General features: G+C 35.4%; 1 protein-coding gene across 2 annotated transcripts in view; it reads left to right on the top strand.

Moving 5' to 3' along the window:
- Positions 1-18,374, top strand: part of LOC132697785 (epidermal growth factor receptor) — a 136,286-nt gene that overhangs the window by 79,710 nt on the left and 38,202 nt on the right. Inside the window, exon 1 of one of the 2 annotated variants that reach the window (XM_060663424.1) lies at positions 9,822-10,091. The exons of the other annotated variant lie outside the window; for it this stretch is intronic. Coding sequence (XP_060519407.1) covers positions 9,905-10,091 — 187 coding nt within the window. The 5' untranslated portion in view covers positions 9,822-9,904. Of the gene's footprint in view, positions 1-9,821; positions 10,092-18,374 lie in introns of those variants that run through there. 2 annotated transcript variants of the gene reach the window in all.

Genomic DNA, 18,374 nt, shown 5'->3' with positions numbered 1-18,374 from the left:
TTTTTAAGTGACACTTATATTGACTCCCATAAATGCCTCCCGCAAGTCTTCATTGAACTGGGCTTGTTCGCAGTTTTTTTTGTCAGTTTTGATATTTTTTTGTTTCTTTTTTGGGATTTTGTTGGTTAAAAAAAAGGTTTCAAAAAATGATTCCATTAGCTATCAATAATTTGCTTGAATTGCTTGCATGGTAATTTATAAAAGCACGAATTTACTCTAACCAATTAAGAAAAATTTTATGAATACTTTAAAATAGTTAACAACAACTTCTATCACGATTATCCCACTGAAAAGAATGACTTTCTTTGGAACAAGAAATTTAAGTATACTAAATGCCAAACAATATCGTTATATCTCTGTTTGCATCAAAATTGACTCCAATAAATGCCTTGCGTAAGACGTCATTGTTCACAGTTTTTGGTTAGTTTTAATTAGTTTTTTGTTTTGTTTTTTTTTGGGATATCCCTCGTTAAAAAAATAAGTTTTAAAAAATGTTTCCTACTTCTACTAGAAAGCTTTTGTAAATGCATTAAAATTGTCAACACTAGTTACCAATAATTTGCTAGAATTGACCAATTTATAAAAGCACCAATTTACTTTAACCAAAGAACATAATATATCTTTCTTTTCCTCTTTTCTTTCTGACCTCCCGATAGCTCTTTATCGATATAATAGCTTGGTGATGGTGATCATTCGCTCTTTCATTTGCACCTAACATATGGTGTTGTCTTGTGAGGAAACTTTTCTGCAGCTAATTAAGCATTCAAACTTCAAAAGAATGTAATTAGAGTAATAGCGAACGCAGGTTATCTAGAGCATTGTACATATATCCTTAAAAGATTTAAAATCATGATACCTCCATGTTTGTAGGATAAAAGTGGGATAGACGCCCTTAGAGGATAGACGCCGCACCTTAAAAAAGGAGAATTTAAAACCAAGTTCACGCTCTAGTACCAAGTTCCTCGGACGAACCTCGCCCCGCACAGCGCAGTCTGCGCACGCGTTTCGACAGTTCTGCACGTGTCGCCGCTTGAGTTAAAAAATTTTACCGCGCTTGCATGATTCTTGTGACAGTGACATTTTGACGTGTTCAGAACTTTCGTTTTCGAAGGTAAGTTTTAAGTGTGTATTGTTATTTAAATATACGAAATATTACGAAATTATTTAAGTATTTTTATTTATTTGCTGGGGCGTCTATCCCTACTAAACAGGATAGAGGCCCCACTATTGACTGAGTATAGACGCCCTTAGAGGCATATATACTCTATGACTTAAATAACCTATCTAGTTAATATGCAACTTAGTGGGAAAATTGACTTTCCAGTTGGTTTATGAGCTGTTTATACTTTTACATGTCGTACTTCACAGTACTTGTAAAGAATAATGCAGCGTATCGCCTAATTTCATTTTTTATTTTAGACAAAATGCCGCGCAAATATAAAAGGAAAATATTGGCACCCGTTCGTGCTGCTTGGTCTGAAGAAGCCCTTTGCAAAGCTCCAAATAAATATCTTAACGAATGTTCACCTATCCCGAAAATTCCTGTTCCGTTATACAAAAGAGGCAAGCAAGGTGCTGCCGTTTTAAATTCAGAAGAACATATTAACTCTAAGAAATCTAAGTTGAAAGGTAAAGCTAAGAAGCAAACACCAGATAAACCTAGAAAAAACAACCAAAAATCAGTTCCTAAAAAGAAAAGACCGAGGTTTAGCTCTGAAAGCGAACAAGAGTTCGATGAATCAGATTCTGACCAGACTAAATCTGATAAAGAAAATACTCAATGCAGAGAATGTTTCGATGACTATGCAAGTACCAAATCCACGGCGGACTGGATTCAGTGCCTGATGTGTAAACTCTGGTTACACGAAGATTGCACTCTATACGGCGATTACTGTAATAGATGCGGACACAACAAGAAGCTTGCAGCTCTAAAAGCTAACCTGGCCAAAGTGAATTCGAAGAATAAGTAACATGGCCAAAGTAAACAGTGACTCTATATTTGTTAATTATTTGAAAATTTTGATTACTGTTAGTTTTTTTTAAGAAGGAAGCTTTGTTTTTTTCCAAAGGGACGGATTTGTTTTAAGTTTTATTATTCCTAAATTTAGTTCGGTATAGGTGTAAATAATTTTTAATAGACGTTGTTAAGTTGCTAAGTTTACCCAAAGAATGATTGAAAGACTGAGCCATTTGTTCCTATAAAAGTGCCATTTACTTTAGTTTTACGGTAAATTTGGATAAGAAAACCTTATAATATATTATTGCAACTAAGAAAGCAAATAAACATCTTATTTAATTACATGGGAGCAAATAACCATTTATGCTCAACTTTTATCACGATTATCCCACCGGAAAAGGTGACTTCCTTTGGAACAAGAAATTAAGTATACTAAATGCCAAAAAAAAATCCTTATATCTATGTTTGCATATTAAACTACCATCAAAATAATTTTTCAAAGAAACTTCCACAGGCTACAGTAATACCGTTTACAAAACTTCTGGATTAAGCTCTGAAGAAGCCAACAGGATGATTTTCGAAACGTCAGCAAGTTCGATTCAGCAAAACCCGACACAGGAGGAATCCAGAAGTTTTGTAAAAAGTATTACCATCAAAATTGCCTCCAATAAATGCCTTACGTAAGACCTCATTGGATTGGGATTCGCTTGTTAGTTTTCTGTTTTTTTTTTGGGATTTCATTGGTTAAAAAGGTAAGTTTTCAAAAATGTTTCCCACTTCTACTAGAAAACTTTTGTAAATGCATTACAATTGTCAACATTAGCTACCAATAATTTGCTTCAATTGGCCAATTTATAAAAGCACCATTTTACTCTCACCAAAGAACTTACTTGATGAAAATCCATTTAACAAAATAAAAAAGAACTAAAAGTTCAGATTTTCACAAAATTATATATTTTCACATGACAATTGTTTCGACAACACCTTGTCTTTATCAAATATGTTCACCAAAAGATTAAAAATCATGTTTGTATATCTATTAACAAATGCACAACTGCTTTTATCATGATTATCAACCGCACTTTCTTCGAAAAAAGAAAACTAAACTACCATCAAAAGTGAATTGACTGAGTAATACGAAATTTAAAAAATATGTAAAAATGTTCTGGTTAGTTTTAGTTAGTGTAACAGTCTCGCTTTTTCTTATTTGTATGTCACTGTCACTCTTTTACATTTACCTATTATGAAATGACTTGCCGCACTTGTTTTATCTTTTAAACAGAAAGTGCTTAATAAAAACAACAACAAATAAAAAAAATGCAACCAATAACCATGAACGCTAATTAGAAACAGAATAGGTTATCAGGTTATCAGCAAATATCCTTTCCTTTGCAAATAATAACAATCGATTAAAAAAATATCTAATTTTTTGAATATAGACCTGTGCAGATTGTCGAGATACGCAGAAGGGATCCAGAAGACTTGTAAATAAAATAAAAGATTTTTTGTTTTCAAACTTTACCCCAAAATTGAAAAAAAAATGTAGAACCACTTCGCCTGGCCTTGCGCCGCGAAGTAGGTAGAAAATTAAAATTAAACAAGCAAATAATACCTTTGTGGACGAGATCTGTTACCGAGAGCCCTAAAAACCCTCTCGACTGGGGGTCGGGGCATCAGACGGTCCTCCAGACCAGACAGCGGCAATGATTTAAAACCCCGGAGGGCGGATATTAATAAAACCTTTTTGACTTCTTTTCTTTAAACATTCCGATTTGACTACCTTTGCCGCTTTTTCAGGTACATGTCAAAAAACAGCTCGTCAGTGTTTTCTATTCATTTATTGACCAAGCTGACCGCTGACTGACTAAAAAGTTCTTGTATCACCAACTTATAATCCCTGACTTCCACAAAGAGTTTGACCAGATAGATCATCACTTACTGATTACAAAAACATTTCAAAAATTTGGTTTCTCGGATTCGATGATTACAGTGTTGAGGTCTGAGAATGCGTTGAGATTGAGGGGTTTAGATCAGTTCCTTTTGTTCCAACTTCTGGTGTGTCTCAAGGTTCTAACCTTGGACCACTTCTGTTCAATACATTTATAGATGATCTCTCTGCGACACGCTTGCCTATGCAGATGACCTAAAACCATGAATGAATGCATTGAAACCGGCACGGACTGCACTGCACTACTGTACTACAAATAAATTGCATCTTAACATCAGCAAGTGTAATGTGGTTTCTTCTCCCATAATGTTTTATTATCTTGACGAGACTTGCCACTGCGAAGGATCTGGGATTTTACTTGACCAGACGTTCTCTTTTGTGCCTCACTTTATTAAAATGGTTTCCAGTGCAGTAGCTCAGCTACTTTTAACTGTTACGTTAGGTCCAAGCTTGACTATGGCTCGCTGGTGTGATCAATAACAAATAACTGCCACACTCAGTCCATTGAGAATGTGCATAGAAAGTTACTGAAGTATCTAATGTTCAGGGAGGACGGTTCCTATCCTGATTCATATTTAATATTTCCTGTAATTGGGTCAAGTTATCTGCTAGAAATAAAGTGCTATTATATTATCTATATCACACTATGTAGTGTGAGATTTGTCTGTGCGTGGTCGGTGCTGTCTATTTAATCAAACTGTCATATTTTAAGCAGTCTTTTGGTTTAGATTCGAATTGGGAAAAATGCCATTTTCTGTAAAACAGGTAAAGATATGAAAAATCTCATATTTAACTTTGGAAGAGTTAAATCGAATTAAATAACGAGATTCATTGAAGTATTCTCTAAATATGCTTTTTAAATGTCTTACAAATAAAGAAAAGTGCCCCTCAGAGTGTCTCCTGGTGCACAGAAAGAAATTTTTTTCTAAATATTTTAGCACCCTGTATCGCAAATTTGAGCCTTTTAAGACGTACGTTTGCGTGAAGTTTTTTCCTTAAAATGAACTCAGGAATAATGCGCCATTAAACATGAAATTGGTCGTGGAATTTTGCGCAAGGCTTTAAAAAAACATAAACAAAAACATTTCTTGTTTGCTCGCCCGGACGCGGGAAAACGAATTTGTTTTGAGACGCGCACGCGCGTACTACGTCATCGCTTACGGAACACGAGAGGCGAGAGGTTTGTTTCTTGCTCGGACGTTGAAATCTCCCGTAGTTATTTGTTATTTATGTCCCGTCTCCGTTTAACGCGTGCCGTCGTCCTCGTCTCGCCTCATCTCGCCTTCTAGCATCCTCGCGCGTATGTTCCTCGAGATATTCGGAGCTCGGTCCACCATCGCTACCGAGCGGCAAACCGTCGGAACACAAGCTCGCGCAGAAAGCAATTGAACCAGATTTCATTGCTTTGGAGAATGGTGTTCCCCAGGGGAGTATTCTGGGACCTATTCTGTTCTCAGCTTATACAGCTGATTTCTCTACTTTTATTAAATTTTGTAAATCTCATCAATACGCCGATGATACTCAGTTATATTTGTATTTTGTTGCTAGTGAAGCTTTAAATGCCGCCACTAAAATAAATTTAGATCTTAAAATAATTTCGGAGGTATTATTAATTTGGGATAATACACTGTATATTAATAATGGTTTCTTAAGAATAACTAAATTAATAACTGTAAAGAGGTTCGATGGTGCTGCAATTTTTGCTCAGTATTCAATAAAAAACACAACTCTTCAGAATTCGGAGTAAATGTAAGCACACTGTATATTTTTTTATTCTCATTGAACTCAAAATTTTGCATTTTTAATAATTTACAGCTGAAAACAATAAAGCTAGGCCAAGCAAAAGTTTGGAAGCTTACGAAGTGTATTCAGATTAGATGGAAAAAGTTACGAAATACACAAGATATAAGAAACTACAATTTTTAAAAGGCGCTGCATCTCAAAAGCGACAAGGGACCTTTCGGTTCGCAAAAAAGTAGCACATCATTGCCTTTCGTACAGTTAGTTCTAATAGAAAAGAAATAAAAGTTTTATGGCTTGTTGTATGAATTCTTATTATTATTAGTATTATTATTATTACTTCGCCTAAGCTGAAAGAAATTCGGACAATGTGACATGTCTGAAGTGTTATAGCTTTTGTAACAATTCCCTTCATTGACATAACCAATGGTTACTTCGTTAAGACGCCATATTTGTTTTAGCTGGATAGCCAGGTCGTCATATTTTTGAACTTTCTCAGCTTCCGTGGATCTCAAACTGTGGGTCAGCGGTATGGCAATATCAACGATGTCTCTTTGTTTCCTGTTTATTAATGAAGAGAATATTTGGTCTGCTCGAGATTTGATTATGGTTCATATTTGTTGATTTTCAATATATGTTTTTCATAATTTCTAGTCCTAATTACCTTGTCTTGTATTGCGAGTATAAAGCCCTCAATTTGAAGATAAAGAAAGATAGTCCTTATAAAGCCACTTTAGTGAACTGCTGCTTAAGTTGGGAATGGTCTACTTTCATGTTTTGTGGTATACCAAGATATTTGTATAAACAGCCGGGTTCTAGGTTTACATGCCTACAAAATATTCTTTTTCACCTGATGGTTCAATTTTTTACTTTCTTGATACTTCAATGAGACTGTTCAGTTTTGATCGAGTTTTTGCATACATTTTTAAGTCATTAATGAATAACAAGTGGTTTATTTTGAACTTATTATTATTATTATTATTATTATATCTTAAATGTTTCTAAGAATAATAAGAGACTATGAAACGACAATTTTTTTTTTACTATTTTGGAGGTTTGTGTTATAGTAGGCAAAATGTAGACAATTCTGGCAAGTGTACATGATCGATCGATGCTTGGCGTAGTTACAGTCCAAAGATCTACAACTAAAAATCATCAATATAGTAACTCCAGCATTGTGTTTCTGTTGTAATTTCGTTATTCGTAAAACAATCGCGTAAAATTCACGTCTCTTGCACAATGCCAGTCCAGACGTATTTTTTCCCGACGTTTCTGTGGATCGACAACGACCGTTGCGTTGATATACTGTTTACATAAAAATGTTATCTCCCGTGTTTGTACAGGGCCGTCCGTGTTGACACTGCGATAACTTGAACGACATAAGACGTAAATGAATTAAAAAAAAAAAAAAACCGATCACCCTTCTTCCAATGTCCCGTGCAAGGAGCCTATTTGTATTTAGCTTAGCGATATACGCATTATTTTCCCTTCATCTACCACTTTCACAAACCTATTGCACAAACTTAAAACCAAAATTCAAAAAGGTGAAAACAAAAAAATCCACAATTACCAAAAATCATCGGTTATCAACTCTCTTGTTCACAAACAAGTCTTTACCTTTCATCAATATGAGAATCAGAAGGAGTCCAGAAGTTTTGTAAACACTATTGCAGTGGCATGTGGAAGTTTCTTTGAAAAAAAAACTAAACAATCCAAGTTAAGGGCTTGCTTTCCTTTTTTCATTCTTCTTCCAACATTTCTTGTCTTTACCCCTCACTACCCATTTTCTCAAATCGATATAAATTCGTTTGTATTCAAAAATATGTTTGTTATCTTCTTTTTTGTACTGCTATGTTGGCAAAGACAAATAACCGTACTGAGATATGAGTAAGTGCAGGTATTGGCTTCAATAAGGAATACAAAGGCATTATCATCCAGAGCAGCTTTTTGCTGTGTCGCAATCATATTTTATTACTGTTACCTGGTATTTTATTGAGTTTTTCGAATTCCTTCTCTTTTGTTGTAACATCTGATGGTATGGCATAGATTATTCCTAACATATTTTATTATCATAACTGGTTCATTTGGCATCACAGTTCTGTCTGTTTGTACTTGCGTATCCCATGCTTTTGGGCTCGTTTTTGTACCAAGCGCGCTCTACCTCTATACCGTATTATTAGTATTATTATTTATTAATAGAAGGCTGTTATTTTGCCAGAACTCGATATTTCGGATACGTGGGCGGTCAAAACGTACCTTTAATATAGTTGGAAACAAAGAAAATTTGACCCGACGCCGCGAAGAATGCAATCTGACTCGTGACGACCGGCGGTCGGTGGGGAAGGAGAGGCGGAGACAGCAACCACGTAGTAATTTGCTAGGTACTCAGTACTTATAGCGTGATCTTTGGCATGCAATATACGATGGCCGGTTCATCTTCGAGGGCAACAAATTTCGATACTCTTTGCTCGGAGATGCAGTATTTTACTTGAGGTTTTTGTTTTTCAACATACAGTGTCCTATTAGACGTTTATGGAGAATGATTTTGCGGCAATAACCTAAAATCTTTGTTACTTATGTAAGCGAATATGTAAGATAAGGCCAATTGGCAAGATATAAAAATCCATGTTACGTGGGAATTTTGAGCAATTAATTCACCATCTGAAAGTACGAAACGATGGTATATCTATTTTCACTGTTTTGAGTTACAAGCAAAAAAAACCAAAACCAGACAAGCATTTTTCAATTAAGATGGGGAGGTTTGGTTCCAGGTTGTTGTTGAGATGTTGAAAGTTTCAGGACTAGGGACATTGGTAAAGAGGAATTCGAAATGGTTTTCAGCTGTTATTTTTAGAATTACTATGTCGGGATTAGGTTTTGCTTTGAGCAACTTCCTTGATGTAAGTTCTGTTGAGCAGTTGTAGAATTCTTTTTTAATTAAAAATTTTTTTCTTTACATTTTTGGAACAATCCAGAGTTTTTTCTCTGGATGATAGTTTGAAGAGAGTCAGAGTGAAAACCACTTAATAGAACCAGTATGCGATATAATCATGAATTTAAACAATATCTACCCGAGTATTTCGTGTCTTTCATGTTCTGAGCAGAATTTCTCCACTTCTAGCATTTGAGGCTCGGTTGGAACAAACCTAAAAAATCTTGAACATCTTCACGTTGCTCTTGGCTATGGTGTACTCTGTGGCGATGTTATGGAAACATGATAATTATAATTTTTTGTTTTCATAAATTCATATATCAACTTTAACCATCTGATTCCGGTTTTTTTTAGGACTTGCCAACACTGACGTCGATATAGATGTGCACAAAAACGTTGCCAATAAAAGGTCCCCAAAACACCACAAATGTAAAAAATTTAAGTATTTTCCTTCTCAGTTGTTAACTTTTTAGATTTCATTTTGTTTTACGATTCTTCACTTTTTTCCCTTATTTCTATTCTAATGTTCTATCCATCTATTTATATCTGTGGTATATCGTGTATAGAAAATCAGCAACTAAACATGCGACTTAAATGGGACATTGACCGGATATACTGGGGATATTTGTGCTCTCTGGGCGCCTCCCGTCGTCCAAAGCCTTAACAGTGAATTCAGCAAAGCAAGCCACCTTCAAAGAAACCATGTTGTTTGTGGGTTAGCTTCATTTGGGTTGGAAATATTATCGATACAGGCCTGTAGTTGCATATATCAGATGCTTTTCCTTTCTTTAGGACGGGAGTAATTCTGGCCTCCTTCCAGATATCTGGGAAGGTGTTTGTTGTTAGGGCGAAGTTAAAAATAAGAGACATGGGTTTAACCAAAGCACGAAACAAGGAACTTTATCAGCACCACAAGATACACAGTAATAAAGAGTAGACAACGTTGATCGCGGGGTCGGTTGTAAAAGCACTATATTTCTGGTCAAGTATACTCAGGCAACGCGACGGCCGGGGTAGTCCACGGTAACCCGAATCATCCGTCGGTGGGGAGGGGGGTGGATTAATCGATCGTAAAACCTCATGGCGGCGCTGTACCGATCTAAAAACTTATGTAACCACGCGCGTTCCCTTTAACGGGTACCGCACGTGCCGCTCGATAGTTACCGTCGTCGGTACCACCGCGATCTCCCACCTGTAATTTTTCCTCCACGGTTCAGGTAAGAAAAGGTAACCGTGTTGTCGCGTAGGCCAGTCGACTGTAGTATACCGTGGACGTCAGATCGCGCTCGCGCTACCATGTGACGGGCCCTTAAGGCAGGCGTCGAAGATGTCGCCCAGTGTCGGTTTGATGCCCGCTGGATTCTCCATTGTTTTCGCGTTGGTGTTGGTGCTAGTCGGGACTAGTGGGTGCGGTGGTGCGCGCAGGAAGAACGCGTCCTACCATCACCAAAACAACATGCGGATTAGGCCGATAGTGTCCGACAAGGAGGCAGATTTGGGTGCCAAAGAGAAAAGTAAGAGCCTGCGGAACGCGTGGGTACCGCGGGTACTACTTCCGCGTGCATTTTCGGAATCTTTAAGGCCCTTCGGGACGAAGCTTTCGCGATTCGTGACGTAACGAGTCGTTTTTAACCAAAACGCCCGTTACTATTATGTTATAGCCGCGGAATGTGCCGTAGTAGTGTCGCAGTCACGTATAGTGTACTGTAGAACGCGACCAGTTCGCCCACGGGTCCGTTTCACGCAAACCAAAACAATATAAAGGTGGACGCTACTCGTATATTATTATTTTTTCCGAAAGACACCTATTTATTATAAACTTGCTGGCATAGAAATCGACCCGTTGTGAGCTTTTGACTTGAATTTGATCTTTCTTTTAGAAACTACTGATCAGATTAACAAAAAATGTGTTTAAGTTTAACTTTTTTGTATTACTAACAACAAATAGGGTTATCGACAATTAGCAACTCAACACTTATTTTTTAATAATGAACCCCTCTTGCCCTAATAACATATCTTCTGATCAAGTTCGCTATTGTTTCTTGTGTAATCTTAAGTCACTCTCCCTCTACTGCAACAATAAGCTTTAGGATTGAGGTTGGGGTAGGAAGTCTAGTTCGAATTCTCCGTTTTAGCTCATCCCATAAATGTTCGATCGGATTGAGGTCGGGACTGCATGCTGGTCACTAAATGACTCTTGCACGATCCTTGCGGTGTGCGGCCTAGCATTGTCGTGCATAAAAATGCGATCTGTTAAAATATCCTCGCTGTAAAGTCTGTTCATAGATATAAGAAAGTGACTAACTGATACGAATTAAGGAAAAACGCGGTCAAGCTGTACGCATGAAATATGGCCGAACAGGTCCGTACTTTGCTTAGAATTAGAATAGAAGGGGTTTTAGTCAAGCAACTTTCAAATAAACCAGCGGTGGTGTCTTCATGGTAATCCAGAGAAGAATTCTTAATATTTTTCGCAGACAGAGAAAGTCCATTTTGATTCCAACCATCTTTAGAGCCAGCATGCAAAATAGTTATTCTTTTACCTCTTTTTGATGGCACGTTTATTTCACACTTATTAGTTGAGTCAACCCAACCATTTTCCGGGGTATCATAAGTGTCGAACCAGGATTCATCCAAGTAAATAATTGACCTTTGTTGTTCTCTGTAAATCCTAATTTTTTCTAGATATTCCAGTCGCCAGTTCCGTATTCTAAAAGATTCCATTAAAACTTGCCTTTTGTTAATTTTTTTTAATCTAAAACCCATGTGTTGAATACACTTCCATAAGGTACTTCTGCCACATTTAACACCGGTTTAATGTTTAATGTAAATTTTACGCCGTATTTTATCTTGATCACTTTCATCTACACTCGAGAAAATGTCATCATCGCTTCTTTTTTTCCTCGCTGAAATGGGATTATTCACAATTTTTCATACAGTTGACGTTGGAATTTTCGTCAATGTGGCCACGTTCAATGAAATTATTTTCTGTTACGGACCACAATTTTACCTGAATTTAAATTTCGAAACTTTAGGTAATAATCTTGTTGCATTGTATGTTAATGACCACCCTTGGATGATCCCATTCAAAAGCAATTGGTCACTTTCTTATATCTATGAACAGACCATACCTAACACATGTTAAACTTATTGCCCCTTCAGTATCCACCTCCATAAGGGCTCCGCTCTTCATTGCAAAAATCCTAAAGGATGCTTTCCTAGTAGAAGGGTCTGGACCAATCCATCATCCCCCAGGTTGATTAATATATACAAAATGGAATTTCAACAAAAAAAAGGTTCTTTGACCGATAGCAAAAAACGCACTAAACACTAAAAAAATTAAATCTACTCAGTGGAGACCGATTTCAAAATTTTTGGGGACAATTTCATATATTCGGTGGTTAAATAATTAATAATAATATATACTTTTTACAAAACTTCTGGATTCCTCCTGCCTCGGTTTTTGTTGACTCGAACTAGCAAACGTTTCGCCAATCATCCTGTTGGCTTCTTCAGAGCTTAACTGAAAACAATTTTCGGGATGACCAACGCAATGGAAATCCAGAAGTTTAATAAAAAGTGTTACAGCAGCCTTGTGGAAGTTTCTTTGAAAAATAACAATATATCTTTTATTTATCAAAAAAAAAAATCATGAATTACACCACAAATCGAAATTTAGCTTGTTCGAGTCAACAAAAACCGACGCAGGAGGAATCCAGAAGTTTTATACAAAATATTCAATGTTCAACTTGAGAGTAATAATAACAAAATGAAGATCCTTATATGAGACAGTAACCAGAAACATTCTCAAACAATCCAAAAAAAAAAACGAAATGTTGAAGGAATATCTTATGAATAAATGCCTGTACTCAGTAGAAGAGCACTTTACTTAGTCTTTTTCCCCTTCTTGTATATAGATTACTGTTTGTAGTCTTATTTTATATTATTTTTTGGCAATTACCTATAAAAACATTGTATCTGTCGATTTAGAAAATGAAGATTATTATTATTATTATTATTTTGTAATTTAACAATCTCAACAAAGAATTCTGGAGTCCTACAAAGTGTTCCGATGAGTTTCTTCTAATTAGACATCAACAAACAATTCCGAATCGCATCGAACGCTCTCAAATCAGTTGGGAGATATTTGAACGAGCCGAAAGCCGATTATTGGCGATCTTCGACGACGGACTTACCGTTATGATCGCAGGCTTCGCCAACGCGGCGCCACAATCTTGAATACCTTCACTTTACCTGTACTCGCTATACAAGGAGATGCAATCTCTTACCGCTCAGCGTAACCCAGAAGGACGTTCGAAAACGAGAAGATGACGGAATAAGGAAAAGTCTTCGCCAAAATACAACCTTCGCCATTATTTTAAGGTGACTTAAAAATAAGGCTTCCTAAAATAATAGATAGATAAATAGATTCATTTATTGACTACGTTTCGTACAAAAGGAACGTACAATTGTAGCAAGTCAGAAGTTATATTGAAGTGTAATAAAATCACATTAAAAAATAACATAAAAACACACATCTAATACAAACAAAATTATACAGTACTACACAGTTTTAAAGCGCATCGATATGTATCTCTAATAACTGGTAGTATATATAGATGCAAGGAAGGGGCATCACTTTAAATTTTTTAAAATAAGGTTGAATGGCCCTTTTCTGCAGTCTAAAAATCTCCACAGCAGCTGAGGAATCACCCCACAGCACCGTGCCACAGCATAAGTGCGAATGCAACAAAGAAAAATAGACCATAAGCAGAGTCTTTGTTCCTATCAGGCCTCTCAGTCGTCGAAGAACCAATATGTTGCTGGACAATCTATTTTTCAGGTCTGAGATATGTTGTTTCCAATTTAGACTATCATCGATCCTAATGCCAAGCAACTCGACGGACTGTCCACTATTTACCAAGCAATTGGAGGAAAACACAATACTCTGGGTCTTGTCTAAATTTAATTTAAGATAATTATGTTCGAACCAGAAATTAGCCCTGTCCTCCAACATGCCAACCCTAACGGACAACTCCTCAACACTCTTAGCAGATGTAGTGAAGGATATATCGTCGGCAAACATCACGCAGTGATTGGGGGCCAAGAAATGATAAAGGTCATTTATGTACATTGTAAATAGTAGCGGGCCCAGGACGGAACCCTGGGGCACCCCGCTTACTACTGATTCAAGTGATGAACGGTCATCCTGGTATTCTACAAACTGCTGTCGGCCCTGCAAGTAGGACGCTATAAGATCTAAGGGCAGACCTCGTATACCAAATCTATATAGCTTTTTAATAAGAAGCTGGTGAGAAACACAGTCGAAGGCCCTGGAGAGATCACACAAGGTCAAACCAACTAATTCACCCCGCTCGAGGCCCTCAACTATCCCACTCACAACTTTAGACACTGCTTGGATCGTCGAGCACACTCCCCTAAATCCAAACTGACCAGCACAAAGACCTTCGATCTTATTAATATAAGAAGTTAGCTGATCTTTTAGTAAGATCTCAAAAACTTTTCCGAACAAAGGCACGATTGAAATCGACCTGTAGTTGTGTTAGCATCATTTATATCACCTGCCTTATGGATTGGAACTACTCTCGAAGTCCTAAACAGCGACGGAAATAAATACATTTACTATTTACAAGAGCATATAAAGGAAGTCATTGCTATCGATTTTTTAACTGTGGTGGCTTTTACTTCAAAAACCCATTTATCAAAATAAATAAGAATTAAAAGTTAAGATTTTCACGAAATTATTTTACATGACGAAAATGACCATAAAACCTTAATAATGTTGTTGTGAGAATTTAAGTTCAATAAAGGAGAGGTATTTAAATCTAATTGGTCGTTAAGCAATCATTTGGATGTCTCATTTGGTTAATCTCCATGGCTTCTAATAAATTTAATTTTCTACTTTTTGTGGCTGTATGTAAAATATCAAAATTGTCGTCAAAAATGTGTTTTTCTGTGTTCAAGTGTGTAGCATAATTAGAATCTAGACTATTGTTTTTAAATGCCCTTTTATGTTCGATAATGCGTATCTTGAAGGATCTACCTGTTTGTCCAATATAAATTTTAGGACAAGATCCGCATTTCAACCTGTAGACACCTGATTTTTGAGATTTTGGACATTTCGTTTTATTGTTTTTCAAAAAATTTTGCTATTGTGTTGTTAGTTCTGAAAGCTATTTTTAAACCACATTTTGACAAATGTTTTGAAAATTTTTCACTGGATTCTCCTACGCATGTAATTGTTTTAAATTGTTCGTGTTCTGTATTAGGTTTCGGATAAATAGAGTTTACTGTCGTCTGGATTTGTTTTTTATTTATAATTTTTTCTATAATGGACGGATTGCTGCGGTTCACATTAAGTTCTTTGTTGTAATTTTCTGTCGAGAGTGGCGTATTAAGAAGTCTGTGTATAAAAGAGTGAAATGCAGCCATTTTGTGTATAAGGGTGATTTATGATAAATGGAAAAATCTAATTTGATTTTCGTTTTCGAATTTTATGCGATTATGTAATGAGTCAATGTAATTTATAAAAGAATTCAATTGTCGGTCCGTTCCAACAAAGCAAGCAAAGACATCATCCACCTATCTATACCACCATAGAAAACTTTTACTTAATGGATGTTCTAGTATGACATTTTCTAAATTATCCATAAAAATCTCGGCTAACAAAGAACTAACTGAGTTTCCCATAATCAAACCTTCCTTAGACATGTAAATCTGTCCATTAAATTCAAAATAATTTTGGTCTATAGATACTATTAAGCAATCTAATAAATCTTGTTTCACCAATAGGTTAACCTGTTTCCAAGTATTTAACTAAAGAATAAAATTTCGGCGGTTGTGGATTCATATTTTTTAAAAAATATTTGTCTTTGTCACTAGATAGTGTGGGTTTAGTAATTACTTGCTTGACTTGTCTTTGGTATAACTCGGTAGGATCGTGTTTGATACATTGGAAAAGTTCTGGTTTAAGGAAATTGTTGTGTTTGAAATATATTCTGGGAGATCGATAGCTATGACTGTCTCCCTTTATCTGCAAATATTAAGTAATTTTCAGGAGCTTTGTTTTTGATAGCTTTTACTAGTGGCATTTGCGAAATTTCTTTGTTTGTTATCTATTAATTGAGAGTTTATTACATTCGCCAATACATGTTTGTTTAAATTAGAATCGTTAATGTCCTTAATTCCTAATTCACACTCGATCCCGAAACAGTCTAATTCTCTTTTAGTATACGAGTGCTGTAAGTTAAAGTTGAAACCTTTTTCCAGAAATTAAATTTCATTTTTAGAAACTGTTGTGTCTGTTAGGTTTATGAACCTGTTGTGATAACTGGCTTGCTGTTAGATATTTTTGTATTAGAAATTAATTTGTCGAACTTTAACTTTTAATTTTTCGGTATATATAGTAGCAGGTAGATTGTAAATATTACATTTGATAAAAACACGGTGTCGTCGAAACAATTGTCATGTAAAAATATATAATTTCGTGAAAATCTGAACTTTTAGTTCTCATTTATTTTGCTATCGATTCTCTAGAATATGGAGTAGAGCTTCGGTAATCAGGATTAATAAAAACCGAGGCAATCCGGATTAGTGAAACATCCGGATTAAAAAATAAAATAAAAAATACACCCACGCGCACTTCTTACACCTACCGACATAAAACGACAACGAAAATAATGCAATTGCATTATTTTTTAACTAAATGGTTTACATTATTGTAAAATCTAACGTGTTCACGTGTTAGGACTTCTGAAACTAAGATTTAGAAAAAACCTGTAAGTTTTGTTTGTTTCATACTTCATCGCGCGTTCTCTTGTGGTCAGTTCATTTCTGACACCTTCCTCGTCACCCTCTTCACTGCCACTCTCTTTGTACAGCGGTAAGTGGTGTTCATCGGCATCGATCCACTCGTTGGAAAGGATTACTTTTCAGATCTTTGGATAAGTAAAGACAATGGGATCAAATCTTCAGGCTCACAACCTGAGTTTGACTCATCAAGGTCTGAATGAAAAAATTTTTTGTTCCAACAACTCTGAATTGAATCAGGACTTACTCTATCCGATGAACTAGCCAATAGGAATAATGCGTCTCTTAAATTCATGTTTTTTAGAGTGCTGGAAATGTCAGTTTCATCAAAAGACAAAACATGAATTTATAAGGTATTAAGGTAAAATATTTTAATGAGCGGGATTGCATATTGAGCTACGATATTTCCATCATCACTGATCAAATGATCTTCTGCTGAACGACTTCTAGCATTATCAATCAGTAAAAATGCTTTCTCGCTCTCTTTCTGACATTCGAGCGCCTAAAAAGAAAATATAAACATTAAAAACATAATTTATAAATTTATACAATTTTTAATGAACATTTTTAAAAAACAGAAATTTTCTTGCAAAAAACGCGTGTTATAGTGGCTTTAAAATATTTTGTAATTGCTAAAAAAAAACGCAAATACATATCCTTTGAATTTGCTAAAAGTCAAGGGGTCACTTCATTATTTTCACCAAAAAAGAATTGTTTCCACGCACTAACGATCAACGTTTCTATCAAAATGAGGAAAACCCGTTTCTGTTTGTAGTCTCAACGACCTGTCTATTGAAAATAAAGCGATCCTTAAAATCTTTCAATCAATCTTATTGATTCGTAAAAAACTTGACATTTATATCGTGTATATTTTAAAACGTTAGAAAATTTCTCGTATTTGAATAATCGGCGACTTTTGAAGGGAGCTTTTTTAACGAAGACGCTGAATGGTGCCTTTTTGGCTTTGGTTCGATTTTTTTTAGAAAATATTCTCTTATTTTGCATTAAAAACAATATTTAACAATAAAAATTTCTATAGTAGTGATGAAAAAAATCATCTATATACCGCTAGAACAATAACTAATTTACAAAAAGAACTTTATAAAAATAATTGGATTAGATTTAAGAATAAAAGTTGTTGTAAGTTTATATTTGAAAACCTTGCGTTGTTTTGAAGTATATTTTTATTTCTTTTCGTTTAGTTGGACGTTACATTGTATTATATTAAAGCAGAATTATTTCATCTCTAGTTTTAAGAAAGCTAGGCGCAACCAAAAAGTTAAGATTTTAATCTGTTTTGAACTTATTCACGAACTATATTTAATAAAAAAAATAAATAAATATTCAAAGCTGAATTTTAGATTATATTTTAGTTACACAAGCTATTACTTATAAATGTGGAGAAAGCTACAATGCCAACATGTAAAGAGAGGTGGTCTTTTTTTTTCTAAATATCTTTCCAGGCCGGAGTAAATTTTGAAGAAAAAAAAACACAGAAATATAACCTTTTACTACAATTTACCGATTAATGGAAACTTAATAAAACCAAAAAAATTGAATTTTTCACCATCTTAATTTATTTTGCAATACAATGTCTTAAATGTCTTTGAATGCGAATTATTTCCTTTCAGAATAAACAGTAAACTTTGAAATCAGGCGGTATTTGTATGAAGCACGGCGAGCTTCAGTCTCCAGATTTTTATGAACCACCCTGTATATAGTCACTTTAAGATTTAATAAATGAAGCAACCTCGAAACCCAGCGTTTTCTTCTTCTTTTTTGGGAAATTTGAGTGCGTATATACTCGCGGGCAGTTTTGGCAGCACAATTTCGGTTTTTAAGTGCACGAAGAACCGACTCGCGTGACTAGAACCTCGCGAAATTGTTCGTGATTACTGTTATTTGGGAGGCTATATTTTGCAATGGACACGGCAGCATAATGTATGGAAAATTTGCCCGTTCAGGCG

The sequence above is a fragment of the Cylas formicarius genome, unplaced genomic scaffold (assembly GCF_029955315.1).
Source record: "Cylas formicarius isolate icCylForm1 unplaced genomic scaffold, icCylForm1.1 PGA_scaffold_2__14_contigs__length_35257938, whole genome shotgun sequence".
Classification (NCBI taxonomy): Eukaryota; Metazoa; Arthropoda; class Insecta; order Coleoptera; family Brentidae; genus Cylas; species Cylas formicarius.
This window is presented reverse-complemented; position numbering and strand designations above follow the sequence as displayed.